The sequence below is a fragment of the Anopheles maculipalpis genome, chromosome 2RL, assembly GCF_943734695.1.
Source record: "Anopheles maculipalpis chromosome 2RL, idAnoMacuDA_375_x, whole genome shotgun sequence".
Classification (NCBI taxonomy): domain Eukaryota; kingdom Metazoa; phylum Arthropoda; class Insecta; order Diptera; family Culicidae; genus Anopheles; species Anopheles maculipalpis.
In genome coordinates this window covers 34,037,387-34,065,009 of record NC_064871.1, presented here as the reverse complement: position 1 = coordinate 34,065,009, position 27,623 = coordinate 34,037,387, and the positions used below count along the sequence as shown (strand labels likewise).

General features: G+C 41.6%; 1 protein-coding gene across 7 annotated transcripts in view; it reads left to right on the top strand.

The window, feature by feature from the left end:
- Positions 1 to 7,986: 7,986 nt before the first annotated feature.
- Positions 7,987 to 27,623, top strand: part of LOC126556617 (uncharacterized) — a 45,207-nt gene continuing 25,570 nt past the window's right edge. For 6 of the 7 annotated variants that reach the window (XM_050211968.1, XM_050211969.1, XM_050211974.1 and 3 more), the window contains exon 1: positions 7,987 to 8,208. In XM_050211968.1, the coding sequence (XP_050067925.1) occupies positions 8,065 to 8,208 (144 nt within the window). In that variant the 5' untranslated portion in view covers positions 7,987 to 8,064. Of the gene's footprint in view, positions 8,209 to 19,599; positions 19,716 to 21,830; positions 21,867 to 27,623 lie in introns of those variants that run through there. The other variant, XM_050211970.1, reaches the window with a different exon arrangement.

Below are 27,623 nucleotides of genomic sequence, written 5' to 3'. Positions count from 1 at the left end.
ATTTCAGCCATATGAAATCTATTATTATCAATTTACAACTAAAATATCTATACCCTTGCTCTGTAACATTGTTGATTAGTCATTCAAGCACTTTTAAGGGATGTTTTGCTTACTGATTCCTAATTTTTAAATTACGTACGCGACAACGTTCATTTATCATCCTTCCTCCAAAACACAACGCTCCAGCTTTTGCCGTCAATCATTAAGCAGTCTTAATAACCCAGAAGCAGCTTTTCAATCCACAAGCACATAAAGATGGCGATTATTATGACGATGATGATGAGTGCAAAAGCTTTATCCAATAAACATCATCCCCCATCAGGGTTCTAAGGGTGCCCCAAAAGCGCCATTTATTGAGCAACATCGCTAGAATCCGCAATAACGACACATAATAGGCTTTGTTCCATTTCGATGGAACGAGCGAGATGCGCGGTCTAAGGAACGGGCGAGAATGGCGGGCTGAGAAAGGAGAGAGAGGTGCGGGGTGAGGAGCGAACGGAAGGCTGTCCGAGTGGCATCTGTTTTGGCGACAATTGTCTGGAACGGCGGCACCCGCAATTGTTGTTCGATCTCATCGACACCGGCCAGAATTCCGCGAAACCCACCGTAGAATGCAAGCGGGCGGCTTGTGTGGTCGGACGGACCAGAGAAGCGAGGCAAGCGAGTTGCGGCTGTTCGCCGGACCACGTTAAGGGGGAACAGAGAGGGAATGAAGAGATAAGGAGAGAGTGAGAGAAGAGAGGGAATTATGAAATTTATTTGTGACCGAGTGGAGTGGGTCAGTCTGATGAAAACCGCGAATGAGTTAAGTCGCAACCAATAAAGTTGTGCGTACAGGATTACCGTGTTCAGTACATTGCGTTAGGTTATCCGCTGAGATATCACATTGGTCCTTCGAACTTCGGATATTGACCCTTTGTGCTTTGGATATCGGTAAAAATCGCGTCATCATGACTCGAACGCCTCGGACGTCTCGCACTCCAACCGTAAAGCCGGCGCCACAACCCGGTTGGGTGGATGTAATTGTTGCTGTAAGGCCGCATGTGCACATGCGTGACCTTGCGTATGGCGAATTGATTCGCATAAGGGACAACATTGTGCAGGCGAAGGAAGAGGGAAAGGCGCTGACCGCGGTACAGTGCAAAGTGTTCGGGAAGAAGGCAGATAGTGCTTTAGAAGAACACAACAAACATTATGGTGAGATCATAAAACATGACGAAAGTGAAGTGCATGACGACAAGTTTAAGGAGACAGTGAAATTGCATGAGGAGGTGATGATGGAAATAGAAAGTGCATCTGAAGCCCTTGCGGCACAGTCCATTTCACCAAAAGCATTGATACCTGATCCTAGCGTTTCGTCAGTGATTGTGAATGCTCCGCTTCCTCGGCCAATACCTTCGTTCAGTGGCAAGTATGAGGATTGGGCGCGGTTTAAAACAATATTCAAAGATATTGTTGACAAAGGTAGTGAAGATTCGCGTATCAAGTTGTATCATCTTGAAAAGGCCTTGAGTGGTGAGGCTGCCAAGGTAATAGATGAGAAAACAATAAACGACGGTAATTATGAACGTGCGTGGCAACTGTTATCCGAACGTTATGATAACAAACGGCGTATGGTAGACTTACATATTAGTGGACTTTTGAATTTGAAAAAAGTGAATGAGGAAAGTTATGTAGGTTTGCGCGGTTTGGTTGAATCGGTTGAAAGTCACGTGGAAAATCTAAAGTATTTAGGTGAAAACTTTACCGGTCTGTCGTGTGCGATGGTGATACATTTGATAGCGAATGCGTTAGATATTGAAACAAAGAAACTATGGGAAGCGAGTGTCCCTAGAAACGAACTTCCTTGTTATGAAAAAACCTTGTGCTTCCTAAAAGAAAGAGTGTCGGTTCTAGAAAGGTGCCAAGGAAATGTTGCAGCGGGGCAAAGGGGACGTTTTGTTTCGAAAGGGCCCAGCTCAAGTGGTGTTACGCCTATGAGATCGAATGCAGCTACAACCGTGTGCAGTGTAGTTGTGTGTGAATTGTGTAAGGGTGCCCATGAAACGTTCAAGTGCTCTGAGCTGATGCGACTGCATGGAAAGGATCGGGAAAGTTTTATTAGATCGAAGCGTCTTTGCTTAATTTGCCTAAAACCGGGACATTGGCGAAATCGTTGCAAATCGCATTTGAAATGTAACAGGTGCCACAGACCACACAACACGGTATTGCATTGGGACAACGGTCCAGAACCGGTTTCAAGGGAACCCGAACAAGTGAGCGCGAGCCAGCATGTGAACAATACCGATGCGGCGGGAAGTATTGTTCTCTTGCAAACCGTCTTGCTTTACGCGGAATTACCAAACAAAGAGGTGTTGTTGTGTCGTGCGATGTTGGACAGTGGATCGCAAATCAGTTGTGTGACTGAAGCGCTTGCAACGAAATTAGGCGTAAATTTGGTAAACGTGAACGTACCGGTTAAGGGGATTGGCAACGTTGAATCTTCGGTGAAGAAAAAGTGTACTTTTACAGTGAAATCTCGGTGTAGTGATTTTGCTATGGACGTGACATGTTTTGTGTATCGTGAAATAACAGGTAGAATACCCTCTGTGTATTTCGATACGTCGAAGTGGAATTTGCCTGATAAATCGATGTTGGCCGATCCATATTTCAACAATCCAAGTTGTGTAGACATTTTATTGGGAATGGATTGTCTTTCGGAAATAATGGCATCTGGTTCAGTGAAATTGGCAAAAACACTTCCCATGATGACGGACACTCATTTCGGATGGGTGATAGGTGGACGTGTTGCGGAAATACACAAAGAGCGTGAGGTGTACACAAATGTTGTGACAAAAGAAAATTTGGAAACAATAGTGCAAAGGTTTTGGGAAGTTGAAGATGTGACAAGTGAGCGTTCCGTGAAGGTGGAAGACGAGATATGTGAAGAACATTTTGTGAAGACACATTATCGTGAATCCAGTGGCAGGTATGTTGTGCAGTTGCCTTTAAGGGAATCGATAAGCCAATTGTGTTGTTCGCGAAGTGTAGCGCTGCGTAGGTTTTATTTGTTGGAAACAAAACTGTTGAAAAATCCATCGTTACGTGAACAATATCAAGCGTTTATGAGTGAATACGAGGAGTTAGGGCATTGTAGAGTGGTTGATGAAAGTGAGGACGATGGCTCCGTGAAAGGGTGGTATCTGCCGCATCATGCTGTATTGAACCCGGCCAAGAACACTACCAAGTGCCGTGTGGTGTTCGATGCTTCGGCGAAGGTAAACGGCTTGTCTTTGAACGACGTTATGATGACCGGCCCTAAGATAAAGGTGGATCCCTGCGACAGCCCGCTACAACGAGTATTCTGGAGAGCTTCGCCGAATGAACAACTGCGTGTGCTTGAGCTTACCACGGTGACCTACGGAACGGCAGCAGCACCTTTTCTAGCAACGCGAACGTTGTTGCAGCTAGCGAGAGATGAACGAGAAGGTTTTCCCTTAGCCAGTCGCATTATTGAAGAGAATTTTTATGTCGACGATGGATTGTTTGGGGCAAATGATATCGAGACTGTCCATGCTGCACAAGTGCAACTCATTGAGGTGTTTAGAAAGGCGGGTATGACACTTCATAAATGGTCAGCGAATGATGAAAGGCTTTTGGAATCGATACCATTTGAAGATCGGGATGCTCTAACAAAAATCGGCGATTGTGAAGCTAACGAAATCATCAAAACGTTAGGTTTGATGTGGAATCCGATGAATGATGAACTTATATTTTTGACAAAGGTACCGTCTAAGGGCAGAACACCTACCAAACGAGAGGTTCTGTCTGCCATTGCAAAAATATTTGACCCATTGGGGCTTATTTCTCCAGTGGTTGTGTTGGCAAAGATTTTGATGCAAAAGCTATGGTTAGCAAAGTTGGACTGGGATGATCAAATTTCTGAGCCGTTGATAGAAGAATGGGATAATTTTTTGGAAGCATTGCCAACAGAAAATCAAGTTCGAATTCCTCGACATGTAGTAAGTACAAATGCAGTTTCATTAGAGATCCATGGATTTGCGGATGCTTCTTTGAAGGCATATGGAGCCTGCGTCTATATAAGATCAATAGAGAGGAATGGTGAAGCGCAATTGAGATTAGTGATCAGCAAATCTCGGGTTGCCCCTTTATCGAACGTGACAATTCCTAGAATGGAACTGCTTGCAGCTTCATTGCTTTGTCGTCTAGTGAAAAAGGTACTGGAAGCAGTGGAGGACTTATCAACTGGTGCCTTTCTCTCAGCTTTGAGACGATTTGTATCAAGAAGAGGAATACCTGAAGAAATCTTCAGTGATAATGCGACAAATTTTGTCGGAGCAAAAAATGAACTACGAGAGCTGTATGAGATGTTTAGGAAGGAGGCGACAGGCCAAGGCATTTTCCAGTATTGCCAAGAAAAGGAGATCGTATGGAAAATGATACCCCCTGGTGCCCCTCACTTTGGAGGAATCTGGGAGGCAGGGGTCAAGAGTGTTAAGAGTGTACTGAAGAAGATTTATAAATCTGCATCTCTAACAATAACTGATTTTAGCACGCTTCTATGCCAAATTGAAGCCATCTTAAACTCAAGGCCATTGTATGCTCACTCAAATGATCCTAACGATTTGGAATGCCTTACTCCAGCTCATTTTACAATTGATCGTCCCTTGATTGGAGTTGCAGAACCATCCTATTTAGATATGCCTGAAGGTCGCTTGAATAAATGGCAGAGAATCCAACAACTGCGGCAGCAATTCTGGAATAGATGGCAAAGGGAGTATTTGTGCGAACTGCAAACTAGATACAAGTGGACCAAAATAAAGGACAACGTAAAGGAGGGAGCATTGGTTCTAATAAAGGAGGATAATACGCCCCCGCAATTGTGGAAGCTGGGACGCATTGCAAGGGTGTTCCCGGGCGAGGACGGATTGATCCGGGTAGTGGATGTGAAGACAAGGAGTGGTGAGTTTAAACGTCCTGTTCATAAATTAGCTCTTCTTCCAGTTATAGATCCGTAGCATCAACCTGGCCGGGAGGATGTTCCATTTCGATGGAACGAGCGAGATGCGCGGTCTAAGGAACGGGCGAGAATGGCGGGCTGAGAAAGGAGAGAGAGGTGCGGGGTGAGGAGCGAACGGAAGGCTGTCCGAGTGGCATCTGTTTTGGCGACAATTGTCTGGAACGGCGGCACCCGCAATTGTTGTTCGATCTCATCGACACCGGCCAGAATTCCGCGAAACCCACCGTAGAATGCAAGCGGGCGGCTTGTGTGGTCGGACGGACCAGAGAAGCGAGGCAAGCGAGTTGCGGCTGTTCGCCGGACCACGTTAAGGGGGAACAGAGAGGGAATGAAGAGATAAGGAGAGAGTGAGAGAAGAGAGGGAATTATGAAATTTATTTGTGACCGAGTGGAGTGGGTCAGTCTGATGAAAACCGCGAATGAGTTAAGTCGCAACCAATAAAGTTGTGCGTACAGGATTACCGTGTTCAGTACATTGCGTTAGGTTATCCGCTGAGATATCACAGGCTTGTTGTTTGGTGACACATTTGAATAACATCATCGAGCTTGACGGGTACCACTTTTTTATTGAATGATTCATTGAATAATAATAATGACATTAAGTCGAATGATGCTATGAACATGGAACGATCGGCTCAAACTTCTTTTGATCGAGAATCGAAGGTAACGAGAGAAAAACGTGGAATAAGCCATCAAATTCATCGGAGAATAATATGCGAAGCCGTTGCGCTGCTTCCATCTTGTGCAGCATCTTGTCCCGTTTTTCGGGAGTGATATTTAATGATCGAATGGCGAATTCTAACACCGACAACCGCTTTTTTTCGGGGACGACGACCTATCGGCAGGAATCGAAGCTATAATCCTCCCAAAGAAAGCGCCAAAACCGAACCTGTCAAAACCACTCACACACCATCAATCTTGCTGGTGAAAGAAGTTTCACATCTGTTTCTCCAATAATGGCAATAATGATTCCAATAAAATGACGCTCGCTAACACCCGGCGGCACCATCGAAAGAAGAAAGGCGCGAAAAAATTTGAATTCAGCACCTTTGTTGGTGGGATCGGTGACATTCCCGTAGCACTCTTTCCACTTTGTGTGACCTTTGGAGTAAGTAAAGCGACGTGGATTTTCGGAGAGCCTTCAACAATTCCATTCACATAATTCATCGGAAAAAATAAAACCCGCCTCAACCGCAACTATTTTCCTACACCACGCGCGCTAGTACACGCGATGAACCGAACACACGCAACCATTCGATTAGTGGTGTTGGCTTCTTTTTCAACTTCTTCTGAGTGTTCCACACCAGGTACGGGTGCACGCTTCGATAGGGTGATCTTGCGATTATTTATGTTTGATTTATGCATTTCCCCGCTGGCTCGATACTCATTTTTCCCAAGAGTCCCAAACGTTCCAAGGGAAATGAAGCCGTGCCCCGGATGGATAGACCGAAATGGGCTATTAAAACGGGCGCCCACTTGAACACTTTTGGCATGGGGGACGAAGGAAAACAGGTTATAATCCTGTCATTAAATTACCTTTTTTATGGCAAAAGAAAAATAATATCCCTGCCAGACACGACGCTGAGCTTTGTGCAGTGTTTGTGAAAACAAATTAATGCAGCCTTTTAATTTCGGATTCTCAGGATTGCTTATCACTACCGACTGCTAAATGTCCGCTTAAAAGCACATACACACACACACACACACACACATGGTAGTAAAAGTTAATTTCGTTAGCAAAAATTATATTAAGCTCAATAATCCCACAACCGATAACGCCTTATCGATGGGAACGCATGATGTTGGAAATTGAATAGACTGGAGAAAAAGCAGGCCTCCCATTCATCATCGTAATTATTCTGTTTTCCCGTGCAGACTTATTTGTTGATGTCTGTTTGCCTGCTTTTCCTTTTTACTTGTATCACAGTGCTCTTTTATTCACACTTTACGCCCGTGTTCCGTATCGTACACCGAGTGTTAATAATTTCATTAATCATGACTAACGAAGCCCCGGAGTTCGTTTCGGAGCGAAACGATCGAGGGCCTCGCTGGGTGACAAGCAGGCACCGATATTTGGCTACACCCTTGCTCGAGCTCATGAGATTCGTCCAGCTGTTCAGCACTTGGCAAACACCGAACACACTAGCCTTTTGGTTTACATCATGTTTCTTTTTTTCTTTTTGCCTTTCATTCCAGAGTTTCATCTTTTGCCGCCACGGCAGAGCCTTCGAAAAGAGCTAGTGAGCTCGGGTCGCTACATGGACGCGCAACATGGAGTGGCTGGCCCTTCGGTGAGTGTGGATAGTGCAAGATGGGTACAAACGGCCCCTCGTCATTTCCTTGTCGGATCAGCGCGCCGTTGATGATGATGATGGCTTCATGCTCTGAAGCGCCCTCTAGCGTGCGGAGAAGACGGCGCCCCATTGTTTGCAGACAGCGGTCCTTCGGGCAGTCCACATCCGGGCAGTGATGGGTTGCGTGAGGTGATGTTCCGGGTTTTCCGTGTGCAGGTGTATCGAAGCGTACGAAGAGAAGCAGAGAAATAAAACAAAGTGTCAACTCTCGTCAACCGTGGGATTCTGTGCGACCTTTCCGCTTACAAATAGTGTGCCCCTGAACAACACCGTAAAAACAGCTACACACGACAAGCAAGAAAAGCAACACGAAAACGAGAAAAAAAGTCTCCCAAAAGACGTCCCAGATGGATTGAAACAATTCTTTTGCCTAATGATTTTTTTTGCGTCTGCTTCTTTCTCTTATTCCCCGTGCCCGTGCGATTCACGACCAGAGGCAGATGAAAAAAAGTGTAAGAAAGTATAGTTCAGCAAGTGTAACGTTTGCATGGTGCCGGTACGTGGGTGCAGGATTCATCAGACGTGCGTTTGAGTGCCAGTGAGCTGTGAGGAAGTGAAGAGTTGCGTTCGCAAAGTGCAAAACGCTCTAGTGGTTACGAGTGTGAGGTGTGCATGTGTGTGTGCTAAAGTGTATGTGATCCTAGTTCCTGCGGCCAGCCCTGGGCGTCCTGGCGTCCCGTGCGATACACGATGAAACTAAGTGTCAGTGCCTATCGAGCCCATGCATCAGCACACAAGAAAATCCTCTCCAGCAGTAGCTATCAGACACAGTTCAACTACGGAAGTACGGCGGCCGCTTCCAGCTCGGCTCCGACCTCGTCGGCACTGTTTTCAGTAAGTGTGCGTGTGCGGGGCAATGGCAAGCAACGGCTATGACAGCGAAGGAGCGAATTCTTTTACTATCATTCTTTTCACAAAAAAAAACACACACACACACACGAGAGAAGAAATGAAGAAGTGAACACTGCACTGCAAATGACAATCAGCACTGTTTTTCAGCGTACTTGTCATGTGTCGTTTTATTGTGTTGTATCGTTTTCTTTACTTGTTTCCCGAATCCAATGTTTATGTTAGTGTCACGAGTCTACGAGAGTTTTGTTTTACTTCACTGTTTTTATTTTATTTCTTCTAAAATTTTACCATACGGGAGTTATGATCCTGTGTTGCGAGATTCGTTTGTTTACTCTCCAATATGCTTTGTTGTTTAAGCTTTTGTTTGTGATTCGTAACATTGCAGAACACCTGTACAGCCTGGGTGATACTGGCCTCATCAGTTGCACCATGTAAATGACACTTTTTGCTCACTAGCCTCACCCGGTATTTAAACCCTGACTTAAGCTTTGCACATTCCTTATCGCTGATTGCAAAATGCCCCTCAAAAACTCTCGACGACGAGTGCCCTTGCTTGCCCACCAGGCCGTCCTAATCCGTGTATGTGTGAGCGTGTGCGTACAAACCCGTAGCTGCCCCGATGTGTCCGACTTTCAAGATCCTCCCCTGTGCACATCAGTTTTTTGTTCGAAATTCTACCCATGTAGTGTTCAATTCTTTAATAGTTTACACCTTTAGCAGATACCTGCTGAAACTTACTTACTGCAGCGAAAGACATCATTGGACAGAACATCACTTTATCGTCTTCTTTAAACAATCTAGAAACATGAAACTAATCTACTGCTGGTTCCCACTTAGGACGACATAAAAGCAAATCTCTTCAACATTTTCTAAGACCATGTTTGTGTTACGATGGTCATACAAGCGTTTTCTTGTGTCTGATCTACCATCGCACAGAAATCCGCTTCAGCAGTTGTAATACAGCCAAGAGGTACATGCAGTAGTGGTTTCAATTGCATCAGCAGCAGGAAAATCTTTTCTTGAACAGCTGCACTTGAGATTACGATTTGTGCAATGGTTTTCCTTTACCAGCGCCAGTACAGAGAAACATTATGATCTTGAAACAACTGATCCTGTGATTGCCTGCACTTTCATATTCTAGTGCACGGAATTTACATTCTTTTGAGTGAATGGTTGTTATGATAGAGACAAGAATTTGTACACTTTTACGAAAGTAAATATTGTAGACTTTGTAATGGTCGTGTTCCATGTTCGGTCTGATTAAATATTTGAAGAGAGTTTAAAGTATATTGACGAGCAAAGTAGGTAATAATCAGAATAATCAGTCGAATCAAAATTAAATTGACAAATAAAAAAACATTACACCTTTTTACTTGCTTACAAAGTTGTCAGATGCTTGAAGTGACCTTCGCTTCGTGGTCTGTTGACGAACTCTTCGAAACAATGCATGATGCAGCGTTGTTGTCTGACAAACCAATGCCTCGTCCAATCAGGTGGACTAATCAACGCTCCCAGTATATCTCAACCTGGGCCTACCACGCCCCCTCTGTTCATGTGGACTCACAGAAATGGCTTTACGAGCTGAGTTATCCGTTGTCGTTATTGTGGAATGAAAAATCTACTGAAGCCATGCGGATGATAGTACGATTAACTTACAGTCCGTAGCGCTTGTCATTGTAACGACTCCTACGTTGTCCTTTCAAACATACTAGGCCTCTCTATTTTCCTCTCGACCGCAACAAAGTGGGTTGCATCTGTTTTGGACAATTTCCTTGTCTTAGATGCGCATTAGAATTCTGAGACTATCAAGGTTCTAAAAAATCCCAGGTTTGTTCGTCATCACAGATGTTTTGAACGGAGAAGCTTCCTAAAGCTGTAGTATTATCGATGGACTGCTAGCACGCTTGCTAGAATTACAAAATCCATGTTGTTGTCGGCACTGACTCCAAGATATGTAAAGTTTTGTACGACTTTGAAGGTGCGATCACTTATCCGTACAGGTGATCACCTAGTGGTTGCCAGCAGAGTATCTGGTAGTGCCATTTTGTACCGCCTGCTAGATCGATCGATAAACTTCTTAAATTAAATTTATAAAATTTATAAAAAAAATTTAAACAATATGGTCCTTCAAGTGGCCCTCTCAAAGTATTCTGGTATTTAAGACACAAGAAAACAATATTTACTATTGTATACTTATCAAGCGACGTACCTATTAGGTTTTTTTTTACCGGGTTTATTCAATTATTTGGCTGCTGTTGTAAGTGGATTAATATGGCGTATATTTATAACACATCAATTAAATGCTTGCTTGGTCAATGTTTCATAAAGCACGGCCAAGAGCGTTTATCGATTAAGGATCCCTAGGATATCTCGGCGGCCACACGATCCGTCTTGCTATCGCACAATCCATTTTATTGTTGCCTTCCTGCACAAAAATATACCTACACACACACAAACATACACAAACACTCACGTGCCAATCGGCTGGAGATTGAAGGGCCGTTTCAAAAGGCACTAAACGAATACGAAATCGACATCCGGTAGACATTTCCGTCCTCATCCGTACGTTCGTCCTTGACGTATAATAAGATTGGATCAAGCCAAAAAAAAAACGAACAGGAAGCAGTAAGAAAGAGGTGGCCTTCGAATCCTTTCCTCCCCCTTCAGCTTTGTCCTGTCGGGCAATATGACCTCGGCTGATAAACAGTTTTCCTGAAGGATTGGAAGAATGTAATGACCATCCATTGGGCGGGCCGATCGATTGATTTCGTACAGATAGCGATACACACACACCCACACACGTAGCGCACTTGTCAATGTAGGTGAAGTTGCCGCCTTGAAGCGATTTATTTGACATTCTTTTCCAACTGAGTGAGCTGATCGGTGGGAGTGAGCTCAGGCGAGAAAAAAAACCCCGAACTAGTGACAAATTGCTTTCGGTGCTTCACTTTATCGTTCACGAGCACCGGAATGTGAGGTGGAACAGATACTTGAGAGCGACTACTTCTTACGTGTTGTTCCACGCCTTACCGTAGGCGAAAGCTTCATAACGACATCCATTACTTCATGTACCGTGCCATCGTAAACATCTCTGCCTGCGACTCCATCAAATGCGAGTACGACCATTCTGGCAACGATATGGAGACGTGATCCGGTGGGTTTAGCACCTTACACTGCCCTTGTACGTACAATAACGATCAAAATTAACTTGAAGAACACAAAAAAAACAACGAGCCCATGCCCACTGGTTTCGCTGAAGCGCGTAACGAGAGAACTCACTAAGGGCACACATTTTCTCACCAAAACCCATCGCATCATTGCGACGGGTCTTTTCGCCGTCAGTCGATAAAACGGGTGGCATAGAAATTCACTTTAAGCTCAATAAATGTCCCTCCGGTTGTTTCTAGCGCAGCTTCCGGAGGCTTGAGTAGGAAAGGAAGCTGTATGGGACGAGGGTTAAGCAAGTGCTAAAGCATGTTCAGTCGACTAAAAATAACTACCGAAACCGAAGAAGCGACCGGTGAGCATAAAGCTATGCCTTACCCCATCCATCCGTTAGACGACGATGGAACTGTCCCGTTGCGCCTGAATGTATGTATGCATAGTACATCAAGCGCTCAGCTGAAGGGAAGCTTTGATATGGCACGCCGCACGCTACAAGCATGGTGAGCACGTTGTGTTTGTGTGTATGTGTGCATACTTGGCGCATTCACTTTTCCAGACCCCGAGGTTCTGCCTTCTTAAAGCATGGAGACGCCTAGCTATCTTCACGCCAAATTAGATTTGCCCGTCCTTTCCGGCACTGGGGTTCCGGTGGCCGTGTCGGTGAACCGTTTTCTTTAGTTTTTCACTTCGCGCCCACCGACACACACACACACACACACACACACCTTATTTCTATAGAGAACCAGTCAAGAAAGACGAAAAGACATCACCTGTGCCGTTTGTTTTCTCTCCGCCTATGAAGGTGTAGCAGCCTCCCGGGGAAAAATGGCGGGTTTGGTGAGGCCGTTTTATCGTTCGGACGCGTCCAACAATGGTTGCCTGCGCCCGGCTGATGGTGATGAAGCTGACTCGACCGAGGTTAAACAGTAAACTGTTTTTGTTTGCTCGTATCCCTCAAGTGTCATCCAATTTAGCTACCGTACGTGAATTTATCGCCATCCCAAACAACAATGACCTAGGGTTTCGTCCCTCGTTTTGCTAATAGGTCACACGACGCTTCGCGTTTACTAGTGTCTGTGTGTATGAGTGTGTATGGTCATTCTTTTAATGTGTTCCGTCCTATAATTCCGTTATTATTTTGCAGCTTTTTGTGTTGTTATTAGATTATCGCGAGAGAAAAAAAATGGATCCCAAGGATGTGTTCCCAGAAGTCGGTACTACAACAGTTCCGCACATATTAAGCAACTAAAATAATAAACATCTTCGAAAGCGTGGAAATAAGAACCACTAAGACCAAGACTCAACATCATATCCGCCCCGTGATCCGATTCTGTTCAACGATGCATGTGAGATTATAAGCTGTATCTAATAGCCAAAGTTAGAAACGGTAGAACGGTCCCAAGAGTATCGCTACCATTTACCTTAGCCACTTCTACTTGTTAATTGTGCTGAAACACATGCAATCGTAATAAGTTTGCGAACTCGTCTTTATAAAGATATTTCATCGTATACGCGGAGCGCGAATTGTTCCCACGGAACACAAAGCACTACCCGTGCTTGGCATAATGTTTCGTAAGGTGGATGTAACGTGTTTCCTGGCTATGTTCATGTGCCAAAAGGGAAAATAAAAACATCCTATCTCTGCTGCGTGCATTAAAAGTTTTGCCGTCTTACTGTTGCTGTATTGTTGATAATGCGGGATCATTTGCTTCTTCGAGAGGTATTGTGTCTTTTTATTATTTTTGCCTTATGAGATGCCTTTTGTTAATATGTAAAGCGACTTATATTGAAACATTCCGACCTCCTTTCAACTTAGGAAGAAGTGTTCAGTATTTTTGTTCTAATTTTATCTATTTTTTATTATTTTAAAACGGAGCGAATTATTTGGGTGCCTGGCGAAAATTGCTGTTCAGATCATAAATTAAAATGTGCTTAACCTCGTGGACAGCAAACGCTGGCTTTGATTAATGTTACAAAATCTGGTATCGTTTACTTTTCCATTTCCTCCCAGATTACCATTATCTATTCATTACTACCGTCAACTTACTTGCAGTGGATAAGCATCGAATAGAATCATAAAACTTCGGGAGTCATTAATATTTCATGTAACGCTATTCCGGGATGAAAGGAATTTTCTTTAAACTAAACTGACTTCATTCTTACAAAGTACGTTTCATTTCGCCAGAACTCTAAAATTTGCACGCTGCCTAACATCGTTCTATTTTGAAGGGAGAAATTCAAAGTTTGATGTATTCTTACCGGAAGCATTTGTTATTCAACAACACCCAAAAAACACAACTTTAAAAAACGAAACCATGTAGCTATTAACGAGAGAAGGATACCACTGCAAGCCATCCCGTGCCCCACAGTCGATCTTTTGTAACGAATGGAAAGTTTTGGGCCCTTTTTTGCTTCCCGGGCCAATCTTACTCTGGAAAGCACACAGTAGATAACGACATTCAAAGATACATAAAACCATTAACGATGAACCATTCGGCGAAAAGTGACGCGGCTCGTCTCCGTCAACGACATATCGACAGGCGCGTGGCAGCAAGATCATCCCCATGCTGCTAAGCGAACGAATTTGCATAAACCAACATAAACTTCCGTTCCATCCCATTTACGAGCATTTTTGGAAAGTTTGGTGTTTTTTTTTTTTTTTTTGTTTTTTGCTATCGCCAAAACAAAGAAGCTCACCAAAGCAGAAACAACGCACATCAGGTTACACAGATTGGTGGTGCACAGTTTTGAAACACCGCTCGTGAGGAAATGGGATGCAAAAATTGGCGTTGATGTTTGATGGGTGTGATCATGGGCCGTAATTTGGGCGCAAAATGGGGCTGTTTATGTAACGATCTGTTTATTAACTCACAAATAATAACATAATTGAGGAACGATTTGTAACGACGTTTAAATGGTGTAGCATCTTTATTGAGTATTTACTCGCGAATTCCGGGTTGTTGTTCTTGCTGGATTCATGTGAATGGTAATGGCTGTAACTTGTATTTTCATGCTTTGAATACTTCGATAAACAAATATTTTTTCTTTTCTTTTTTGTTTTGTTAGTAAAGAACTCACTGGCCGTATTGCAAAATAATTCATTCTTGTTTCAATAAACAAAACTAATAGTACAGAGGGATACATTTCTTACAAAAGTAAATTCGAATTTAAAGTTCCAAAGCTGATTTGAGTATAATTTAATGAGCGTTTATTTCGTAACACTAATGAGTGCAATCACCTCTAATGGCTAGCCCATAGCTTTACATATTTTCATACTCGCTTTGATGTAGAAGAAGCATAGCTTAACTTGTTCTACAAGAAACTAACCTAAACTATAATTAATTTACAATCCAACAAAGACATTCTCGAGAGTCTCACATGTAGTAACTAACAATACAAAAAAATCTCCTTTGTGTGATCGAGGACTGCCCTTGAAGGTTTACATCCGTCTTCCCCTTTTTTCGGACGCATCTTGATGAGATGAAAATAAACCCAAAGACCACCCGTACATGTTTCCTGGCCTGGCGCAATGAAATCCCAAGCACAAAAGAATTTGGACGAGCAGAGCGTGTCCCTGTCGGTTTGAAGTTGGCGGTTTATTTCAACACTGAGGTTCTGATAAGGACAGAAACTTGGCCGGGCCGGGTCGTCTGTTGTCTTTAGTTTCGATCCTTTAGATGTTTCAGTGTGGGTCACTGGCATGACATGATCTGTCTGTTGCCACAAAAGCGACCACCCTTCGGCACCCGATGTAACAAAGATATGAAGAACCCATTCTGATAGAGTACCGGGGATGCTTTAAAGACAACAAAACGTGTTCGCAGTAGCGTTTGCTTCCCTTTGCTCCATTGTGCTGAAGGCTTATCGCCTCAGCAAGTGTTTGCCCTCATCGTTGCAACTTGACGAGTCATAAAGTTTCCGTTGGTGTTGTATTTTCTCCCTTGTTATTAGATATAAATCAAGAATTTGAGCTTTAAAGTTAACCGGGGTGGAATTGAAACAGATTACGTGAAGTGAGTCCAACGGGCCTTAACCGTACTGATGAATGAATCTAATTTTAATTAAAATGTTGAATGTAATCGTAGCTTATAGTTATGAACTTTAAAATGATAATTGGTTTGATAATCTTAAGCCATTATATCAAATGTGTTGATCATCATTACAATAACAATCGCATTTGTGTCAAGTAGCGTAAGTAAGACTATTAATCTTGGGAAAAAAAATTAAGTCAAGGAAGTCTACAGCGACAAATCTAGCATTGAAGAAGAAAAATTATCTCTTTGGGCTCTGGTGAATAATATATAATGGGGGTTGGTAATAAATAATTGTTCCTTCCCATGAATAATTTGGAGAACTCAATTTATTTATTTTTTATAGAGACTTTGGGTCTTTAAGACCTCATGCGCCTTTTTCCAGTACATGTAGGGTTACTAATTATTGCAAAAATTGCTTAATTTTAAACTATGACTATTACTGAAATGGTTCGTTTATTGTGAAACTAATGCGAAGAAAACGGATGAGCTTGTTCTACTGTTGCCTGTCGGGTGATAAGATGGTTACAATGGCTGTTTCTAGTTGGTTGTGTCTGGTGGCTCAGTGTGTAGTGTATCCATGGCAATTGGTAAGAATGTGGCGGACAGTGATGTCATCGCCACAGAAGCTGCAGAGTTTAGTTGAAGAACTCAATAATTATAGACTATGAAAGAAAACTTACAGATAACTTATTAAAAGTGTGGTGACGGATCCACGTCATTGTAATGCAGTTGGAAGCCTTGTAATAAAATATAGTTAGAATGTATTGATTATTATTCATTTATTTATTTAAGTATGATGGCTCTTCGCCGTATTGTCAACAAGGCTTGTGCTGTCTACATTATAAACAAGATTTTTTCACAAAATGTCACAAGGCATTTCCTTCCTTTCGTTTGCCTTATCTCGGGCATGCTCGGATGTGGATGAGCGGTGCTGCTGATGATGGTGAGGGTGATGATGATGATGATTATATTGGTAGATGATGATCCGGTACTATTGCTGAGGCTATTGTACCGATGATGGTTGGCTGTTTACGATTTCTGGCTATTGTGTTGTGGCCGTTCTATTGCTGACCTTTTTGGATTGGTCTGGACTGTACGCAAACAAACAAATATTGTTAAGACAGCACATTTATTTGTCTACGTGCAGTGTTGTGTATTAATTATTAATGTATAAAAAATTTCATCAAATATTAAAACATAGAATTGAAAAAATGTGTAAAAGGATGTTTTTGAGAATAAGAAGGTTCCGTACAAATCATCAAACACATAATAGAAAAGCCAAAATCATAAGCATCGCAGCTCTGATAGGTGGACTTTCAGATGAATATTTTCAAAAAGTATCTCTTTAAGCAGCATGTATTAATTTGCATCAATTACACACAAACGGATTTATATTTGTGATTAAGCCCTAATTTGGAACCATCGATAACCAACCCCAATGCTTCAGATGTTATCGATTGGAAAAAAAACATCCTCTTCGTTTGCACCAACCGTTACGAGATACATCTTTCATAAAAATGTCTGTCTATTCCATTTACGTGCTACAGCCAACATTCAAAGAGATTTCGTTATGTTCTCGATAAGACCATCACTACCCAACTGTCTGCAAATAGAAACACCACAAACACATCCAATCTTCAAACTTCCAATACGAAGTAAAATCTTCAAGGCTGGAAAGAACTATTCCTTCCCTACATTTACCCATACAGCGTCAGCGGCCTCACATCTTCATAGCCGGTCGTCGTTCTCGAAGGTTAGCTTCGAGAGATTCGCGAGAAAAACATCCTATTTTTTATTTTTGTCAAACGAGAAAGCTTCGCTTTCGAAAAGCCCATGAACCAACAAAGTTTATTACGTTGTTTTGTACACTTTCTCGGCTGTACGAAGGAAAGGACGCCCTCTTTCAAGGACAAGCCACCGGGACACTTGGCACAAACAGAAACAGAAAGGGCAACATTTATGGTTACACAATCTGGTAAAGCAGATTAAATTTTCATCACATTTGCATTTGTCGTGCAGTGTGTTGTACAACGGGTGCAGAGCGTGTTTAGGGGTTGTGATTGTCCCGGCAATGGAATTGTATCGCTGGGTACTTTAGTGATGAGCACCGTAAAAGCGGTAAACAATGCAACTGAGCTAGAATGTGTGGAGATATGTTTGATTTGCTTTTTTTTTCAAAATGTTACGACATGCTTGAAGTGTTAAGATATTGCAAATAAAATTAAAATTGGTATTCTTTTTGCATGCATAAAGAATATTGCAGGAGTATAACTACACTAGCAAAAACCTTTCCTAAGTTGTGTAAAACTTTTAATTGATTATCCAATCCTTGTAAGGCAAAGGAACTTCCCAAACTGTAATGAAACATTTTGCCGAACATTTGTTGCTTAACATCGTTCATTTACCACAACGAATTCTGCCCAAAGCCTGGTACATTTTTTCCTTTGCTCTGAGAATGCAATAAAAAGCGACAAGAAAGCGACAGAAAGGTTGCTTAATTGCTAATTCCTACGTGAGCAAGGTCAAACGGGTGATTTCATGTGCTTCCGCCTTCCATTAGGCCAGGAGCAACAATTTTATTAGCACTTTTATTGTACCTCGTTGCTTTAGTGGCAAAAAAAAAACTAATACCAAGACACTCCAGACACCACTTTTTGTTTTTCAGATTTAATGGTTATAACCCACTTTAACAAAAAAAACTGGAGGTCGATCTCTTCCATTTTCCGTACCGCTACTCCTTGTTGTATACAAATCAATGAAATCCTCAGCCCGTACTCGGTTCGCACGAATGTGTATTCATTCCCCGTAAATGGAATTAATTTGTCGTTAACCGTTCTGTTCTTTTCCAACATCCACCCCTGTTGCTGTTGCTTGCCCAGTGTGTTTGTAACCCGCTGTTGCTACGTGTTGTTGTTGTTTCTGCGCCCTGCCGTAAATGACCTTCCGCTTGCTTTGTCGTTTTCCATTTTTATTTTTGCAAACGTTTGCCACCATACGATTTCGCTCCGAAACTTTCCAAAGACAGACAAGACGGAAGCGAACAACCATTCAGTTTCCAGCAACTAGTTCCTATGCCTCGGGACGGCTCCAACGAGCACCAATTTTCCCCACCAAAATTTTCGTGCGTGTGGAAATGGGGCGAAATAAAAGCACAATCTTCCGTGTCCCTGCAGCGTGTTATTGCGCCATTGTACATATTGTCACGTGTTTTAACAACTTTAGCTACTTAGAAGATGTTTCCTGTTTTAGACCTCTCGTTATTCATGTTCATTGTTTTCTTTTGCTGTTTCGTTGTTCAATTTCGACCGTCTTTCGTTCGTGTTGATGATTTTCTATGTGTGTTTGTGTATATATGTTAGCATTTCGTCTCACGGTTTATGTTCCATGTTCAACAGCGTATTCGTTCTCATCTCTCTAATTGCATCTTTCTTTTCTTTCTTTCTCTTTTTTCTCTCGCGGTATACATCTTATAGGTATGTAAATGCGCCATTTACTCGCGTCAAAAACATTCATTTTCTCTTCTATCATTTAACATTTGCTGCAACTCATACAGCTTGCAATTGCAGAACTATGGCCTATCTTCTTACTTTCACTTCCATTTCGCTCTATTTTTTCTATCTCTCTTTTCTATTTTTTCGTTCTAGAAGACACCTTAACAAAACCAAATGCTATTAATGTAATAATTTCATGTGTTTAGGCAGTATTAATCGGTATGAACTGTGAAACTCGATCAGCCGAGCTGATCGAAACTGCTAGCTTAAAAGAAGCAATCAACGAAACAATGAATGTGAACATACAAATCGCTTCGTCTATGATGTTGTAGTGTTATGTAATCTGTTGGAGCATGATATATTTAGGTGCGAAAACGTACGAGCTTTCACTAAATCAGCTATCCAAAGTGATAATTCAAATAATGCAACTGGCGTCAGCCGTTTGGAATCACCGCCAAGAATGGTAACTTTAGCGAGACGAAAAAGAAAAAAATCACACACAGGCAAGCACGAGGTGTGTCTTGACTAAACGTAGGATCATTTCAAAGATCACCGTTACCATCATCGAACGTGTCCGGAATCGCATCGATTACGAAATCCAAAACCGAAGCGTTGGAATCTGCGACCCGGCTGGGCATCTGTACAGCTTCATATCAAACACGCGGACCACAGTTTCTTCTTCGTCTGCATCTTTGTTTCTCTGTTTGCGTATCTGTGTGTCTTATCTCTACTTCTGCATGCCATGGAGGTCAGAAGGAAAATCAAATTTCTCATACCCTCGACAATACGCGAGGTGAAGGTATGAATGAACTTACATTTATTTTTCTCCCCCAAAATTCTTCCTCAAACACACCTCATAAACCTAAAAAAATCTGTTGCAAATTTACCATTTGTCCTTTGCAAAGCAATCCTTTCTACTAAGGTTCTATGTATGTTTTCTTCGTTGTATTCCTTTAAGTTAAATTGATATAACTTTTAAACTTTCCGTAAAATAAATTCAAATGAATAAACTCCCAAAAGCACTCAACTGTTCGTTCCAAACCGTACCTGCCGTTACATATTCGTTTCGTATTGAATGTTTCCAATGTGATAAGTGTTATCCAAAGATTTATTTTCCCCAGTCCTGACGCTTATGCTGTTAATTTTGTTGTTGTTATTTTTTGTAGGGGTGTTTCGCTCTCCTAATACGTGTTTACATTTTACGTGTACACAATCAACATTAAAATAGGAAAATTAAACATAAACAAAAATTCACTTCGAAGTATTTTATACGCTTCGGAAGCTTGTATTGTCCAGCAGATTCTTCATTTTACACATAATTCTAATCACTTAAGATTTCACGACAAAAACAGCCCAAGATAGAAACAAGCCAATTTGTTATTCCTTCCCAAGTAGCAGATAAGAGCCTTCTGCATTGATCGAAACCAAGTGGTTTGGTCGTATGCCAAGTCTGTAAAGTATGTGAGGCAGAATATCTCATGCAATATTTTCCAAATTATTTTTGACTGAAACAAAATCTGGCACTCTCAACATCTTCACTACCAATAGACCATCGGCTTCTTCGGCCATTACTTCAAACATAAAAGGTTTGAGTAAATCATAAGGATCCTCTCGAAAGGAAATGAGTCATGATTTATGAAACAGTTTCGCCTAGTTGACACGGGCTTCAACGAAAACAACATGAATCGATAGCTTATCGGAAATTGGTTATATCTGTCATTTCAGCTCGTTTTGTCATGTCCGTTTGAACCCGTCCACTGCGTTCGTCCTAATAAGCAAACGGAAATGGGCGTTTTGAGCATGTCTCTTACCCAAAGATTTGATTTTTTTTCCACATATGTATGACAGACAGAAATTTGTTGCTATCAAAATTGAGGTTCTAGTAAAAAAAAAACACATACACACACAAAGGAGGGTTGATATCATGATAAAGTATATGATGTTGTTCTTTTTTTTCCCCCTTATTAAAACCAACCGAAAAACAAACTCCATCCACTCTGATCCGACAAGCTCGACGTCCCAGGCCAAGCGGATGGTTTTGAATGAAAGCTTCCGGCGTAAAAAGTCTTGCTGCATTTCGATTTCGATTGTGCTACTTACGCATGAATCGAGGCAACCGATCGTTCTTCCCCTTACCACACATTATTACTTATCGCAGATGGTGAAAAAACGAATCAAACGTACTTGGCTGACTTTCTAAGCAACAATAAAGTACAGAAGAAACCTCAAGATAGCGTACGGTTCGGGCCGCAAGGACATGTTACGGACAGAAAGTTTACAGCGCGTACATGGCACTTTGCTCGTGTATTAGTTGAAAGAACGTGCGTTCTCCATGTTCTTTCTCGCTCCTAGTCACCTCCAGTGTTCCGTGTGCCCGTAAGACTGTGATTTATGTTTTTCTGTCCAGTATGGTGATTCATTTCCTTAAAATATACCGTCGTTGTTTATGTAGTCTTGTGGTCCCGATGCCATGCCACCCGATGACCCGTGTTGGGTTAGCGAAAATTGTGCGAACAGGAATAACAATTCTCAGAAGGATTTGGGAAAACTAACGTCCTTACGTTTCGGCAAAGGACAAACGAACTGGCAAGCAATTGTTGGTTGTGTGTGAGTGTGTGAGACAGGGACATTTAAATCTTTACGCATGAAATTATCCTACGTTCCCGTTGTATGGTGTTTGTGCGCGTCACTTCCGACAATGTGATTTGTGTACCAATATTGTTAAAAATCAGTCACATAAAAGATGTTTTATATAGTTACCTTAAACTGCAGGAAGATAGAACGATTATCCTTTTGGCAGTTTTTGCTCAAACCATCATTAAATGGTTTAACCTCTTCCACAATTTACTACTTAATCACTCTTTCCTAACGCAAAAACTAAAATCATTTACATGACACTTATTGAAACAATCAGGAACTGGAGCACTTGTTGGCAGAGTCTGAGTCTCAGGTATGTATTTTTGAGTTTAGTTTTTTGTTGTTTTCTTTTACATTGAAGCATTTTGCCCTAGTTATTAAGTACAATCCCCGGTTTTGGCAGCCTTTTGCTCGTTTTTGGGCTGAACAGAACCCGTGTGTGACAATAGCTAGAACTGAGTGTGTTTTTGTGTGGCTTTAATGTAGGGAAGGCTCTAGTTCTAGCCAAAAACAAATCGAGCTATTTTGCTTTGCTAACACTCACGTATACAACCATTAGCATAGCAAGTGTGAAAGTGCAAACTGTAGCTTAGGAGAAAGCCCCAGCAATGGTCAGTTGATTAAAATTCTGACCCAACTACACATAAAACATTTGAAGCTCACTTTAGTGTAGGCGTTTGGTTCATCAACACACGAAAACTTTATTTTCAACACATCGATTTAAACTCTCAATGAAGCAAAGTATTTCTGTTATTCCTACCTAAGTGCACTCGTTTGGAGATGGAACGTAATATGTTAATGTTTGTCGAACCTCTTTTGGAACATTAGCATGCAATTAAAAGATAATGAAATGCCAACAATCAACTCTCCTTGTTCACCAGTAAACAGTGTACGAGAATCAACTTCATCTGCGTTCCGCTAATTATATTAAAACATTTCCCAGCCTCTTAGTATCGATGGCCATTGGCTATGACATCGGTAGCAGAGGAATGATGCGTAACATGAACGCTCCCGCTGCATTATCTTAATTTGACCAAACATTCTCGTAAGCATCGCCCGTACTTACATCACCCTACCGCGTCACCCAGAACAAACGACTGCCACTGGGTCACAATGTGATGTTGCTTAGTTATTCTCACTAACATCGCCACCAAAATACACACACACACACACTTTTAGTCATCTCGAGTAAAAAACAAACCGCTCCGCTTATGTTGCGCCAACACAGTGTTGCATAAAAACAACCACCCGACACGGCTTACGTTGTATAGCGTTGAGCGTGTACTGTGTACTGACCATGCTGATGAATAGACCTCAGCTCCGTTCCTGACATAGCCGATGGTAACGCTTTGGTCTAGAGTTTGGACAAATTTTCAAATTTTCCAACACACAACCCACGCAGCTGTATACTTTCTGTCCATCAAAACAACCACATCAGTTTGGACCGTTAGAGGCCGACAGGATTACCAGCTACCGATCGATATATTGTGCACTACGACACTGGGATGATGTGCGGCGAATAGATAAGTTTTTGAATGATCTAGTGGATGGTTCATTTGGTAAGAGTATGTTTTTGTTAGTTGTATATTTAAAAAAAACGAATTGAATAGGTTTACCAACCCAATCTTCTTTCTCAAGTGATTTGTTCATTTCATGAACCGCTATGTATATGACGCACGTATGAGTTTTCCTGCTGTGTACTTCAAAAATTTAAATCACTCTCAAACACCACCAAATTCTAAAACATGAGCAATTCTACAGAATATTTTCCCTCCTACTGAGAATTGCGTGGTAATTGTCTTCAACGAGAGAAAAACGTCCATTTTATGCCAGTCAGAAAATAATCTTACATCCAAAAATTGGGCAAAACAAATAGTAATCAATTTTCACTTCCTCCAAACTGAGCATGTTTGCATAGGACTTCAGCCATTTGGCTGTGTGCCAATTTAAGTCTAATACACACAAGAACACTGAGTACGCCATTTTATTTTCAGTTTGTTTATTGTTGAAATAGAAGTTTATGGGACAGTTTTGTTGTTTAAATTTGAAGCAACACGTAGAGGAGGTTTGTTATACACGTGTACAAAGCACAGCAAAACGTACCACATTCAAGAAGTCAGGTTTAAGTTTAGTAAATATCTAGTTTAAATATGTATCATCTGATTTGCTCAAATAAGTCTAAATCCTTTCGTATTTTTTTTTTTTACTGGCAGCGAATATAATTCATTGCTCCACATGTCCAATGCCAGCAAAACAACAAAACAACCATTTTTCATTATATTAAAAAGCCTGGTATCTAAAACGTCTTATTGAACAACAAGCAACTCATTCCAATCGTTATTATAGCACAAGCCAAACGACGACCACACGCCAAAAGTTCTCCACCAGGCGTCTCCATCGGTGGCGCGAATAACAGAAAATTCATTCCTCTTTCCCACCATTGCTTCTTTTTCTCACAGTTACCCATTTAGCCAAGGATCAAATTGGTGCCCAATTTTGCTTATCGTTACACCGAAACAAGATCCAATAAAATCGATTTAACGGTCATTCGATATGTTTTACGAGCGGTAATGCTTGTCCGTTCCATCCGCAAAGGACGGTTTCTTTTATCACGGGTGTTTTCTTTCTTGGTGCTCCGTTATGCTTAGCGTATGTATATGCGTGATTTGATATCAAGTAATGTCCTTCAATGATTTTTCAGTGATTTACAGCACACAAAAAATCAGCGTGGTTGCGCACCAGTGGCTTGGGTTGTGTTCAGGTGCCGTATTGAACGATTGTTTAGCAGCATGGAAGCTTTTCAATAAACATACTTTCGTGTGTTTCTAACACATCGTACAGTATGCTAATCTCGTTCTAATCCAATATAACTGTCGGTGTTGCTACAAACATGTCTTGAATGAACAAATATTACGGTTCACTTATTTTGTTTCACACTGGTGCTGTAGCTTAAGCAAAATTATCGAAGGGTGATGCATAACATCGAGATTCATGCTCTGCTGCACATTGTGTGCTTTTACGTTTCTTTTACGGTCTTGTCATAATCCGTACGTACCGTCGGCAATAAGGTGTTTGTGATGTCTTTGCATCAAGCAATGTTCCTTTAGACCATCTGAGGAACTTTTTAACATATATTTTTGTATTATCATTCACATCAAAAATAAGTTGCTGAGCAGTTCTTCTTCTTCTCTTACAACTAAAATATCTATCATCAATTTTCCATTCCAACAAACTTGAAGGCATGTTTAGGAGTTTACAAACACAGGCTATCGTTTGCCTAGAGTGAACTTATTGTCTTACAACGATCTCGCTTACAGAGGTATAGCATTTCACAAAAAAAAATACACCGAACTGGAACATAAAAACAAGCTAGTGAAACCGCCTGATCCTGTTCCTACATCGCATGAGCAAATGTTTGTAGGAATGGAATAAATTTGTTTTCCACTCTAGCACTTTACGTTAAGCTACACATGTGTATGTGTATATGTACACAAAAACGTCCGGAATATACGGAGCAGAAGCACGGACTTTAATATGAATGATGGATGTGAAAGATTTTTTATTCCACAAAAACATGGTGAATAAATCCTACCGTTTTTGGGTTGATTTTTTATTTCAATCCAATTTACAACCTTTAACATTGTGTCCGCTTGAAGGTGAATCCGAATGAAGATTGAATGAGATTTTGACAGCAAGTAACGAACATGCTTGAGCTATTCTAATATGCTACACAAAACGGCACAATTTTAACACATTAATTATTCAACAATTTTACAACGTTCCAGCGCGGGAAATTTATTCCAACAAAAATCTATGAACCCATTTGCAGCCCTCGGAAAACATGACAAAAGTTTAAAGTTACCGGTTCGAGCTCGTTAGTTTCATTTGTCCTTTGCTTGCCTCTCCTACATCCATTATGAGCTTCCGGCGTGCAGTGATGCTTTTCAACAACTTCATAAATCATGCCAATAATGATTACGGCACTATCCGTTTCCAACAGCATCATCATCCGTTGCTATCGTTATATGACGCGAGGAGTTGCGCTTTCGCTCTGATATTAGCAAGCATTACCACCGAATGCAATTGATGTTATTTAAATTTACATTTGCTGCACCTGGTACCACCATGCCGGTGTATGTAAATCAGACGGTGTAACCTAATACATAGCACAAGACCAATTTTTAGCTGAATCAATGTTGATTATAATGGATGTTAATAAATGTCGTGTCACTTCCCATTATATTTATGAACTAAAAATAAGTCGAATAAATGTTAAATTTATTGAATTTTGAAATAATTTGATTTCATAAAAGGTAGTTATGCCTTTTTCAGATTTTTTTCTAAGTATTCTAAATGAAACAGCACAGTACTTAATTTGCAGAGCTTTTTTTCTTCGCTCAACGACCTCTAAGGTCACGCCGGCCATCAAATGGCTTACTAGACTTGCCGATACCATGTGGTTGGATAGTCAGTCCTGACTACCGGGGAATGGTCCGTATGAGATTTGAACCCCGGTCCTGCCGTATGAAGACCGGTGCCGTTGTCGCCTGAATCTGTAGGTTTAATTGCAGAGCTTAAACCTACAAATGGAAGTGTTGAAAGACTAATGATTTTATGTACTTTTATCGAGCTAACGTCATTTATTTTTATAATCCTTTTTTCGTTTTTGTTCCAGTAACTCGCTACGGCTAAAAAATCTTACTCAACATGCAAATTCAGTCATACTTAAATATGACATATAGTAAAACAAATCACCAACTGCACAATCTGCATATTAAGCTCATAAATCTTGTTAGCAATCTAAAAAATGATCATCAAAAAATAATCCACATGCTCCAATATGCCCTGTCTATGTGTGCGATGCGACTGACCGGTACGCGACCGGATGCCTCAACGTGATAACACGAACCGGATGGTTGAAAGCGGTTAGATAAACAAAATCCGATTCGTTTGGTTTGGCAAGGCCCTGGCATAATGAGAGGTCACAAACAGTCAAAACGAAGACCCGACACCCAACACCCATCAAAAATACAGACCCTCTCCAGCACACCGTCCATAACTTTTTATGGGGCCACACACATGACAACGCATGCGACATGTCATCTCTCTTATTGCCAATCTGTTACCCCAAACCAGCGACCAAAGCAAAAAAAAAATGAGAGAAAGGTAAACCCAATCCAACCGAACCCATTTCAGTCAGTGCCCGCTCAAGGCCTTTTCCCTTTCGCAACACACAAGCACGCCACTACCAAATCATCACCGAGAATTATGATGCCACGGATGCTCAGTTGTCGGACAAGCTGCGTGACGTGGCACGTTACTAGCTGACCACGTCTCACACGGTCGCCGACGATGTGAATGACCCGTCCATATGTGTGAGTTTTTCGTTGCTTTGCTGATGTCGAAAAAGGAAAAAGCGGTGCCGAGATGATAATGTGCCGAGGGAAAAGCGAAACCCTAACGATCCACTTGTGGGACCAGTGGATGTCGCCTTGGGATGCCCGGCAAATGTTGACAAACTTGTTGTCCAAAGTGCGAATCGCATCCGTTTGTCCCGAAATTCGTTCCGACAGTTGGTGTAAGTGGATTACACTCCCACTGCACCAACAAGTGAACAATCAGGCGAGAGTCGTCCACAGATGTCAGAGGAGATCACTGTCAAAACGTATTGCTGTTGCGTATCGCCTTGTGATCGATGCTGTAGATACGGTATTGATTTTCTAATAAAGCAGAATGTTTGGCTTTTTTTTAAGGATTTGAGTTATAACAGAGACATTTTTTCTTTGAAATTTTACTGATGATGTCATGCAAAGCAAGCGGAACCAGAGCCTTTAAGTTGGCCTTGACATCAATGCAACAAGAAACTACAGCACATAGAACAATTTCACCACTAAGCAACAACTAGCCCGATGCTCAGCTTGCGGAGACTTAAGCAATCCCATTTACATAAGCAATAAATAACAATTTGTTGAAATCGTTTCTTGAATGTGCCGCTGCTGCTCATGCGATGGAAAAAAGTCTAGGATTTGCTTTTCTTCTGCACGCTTCACGCTTCTAAGTTTCGCGCTTT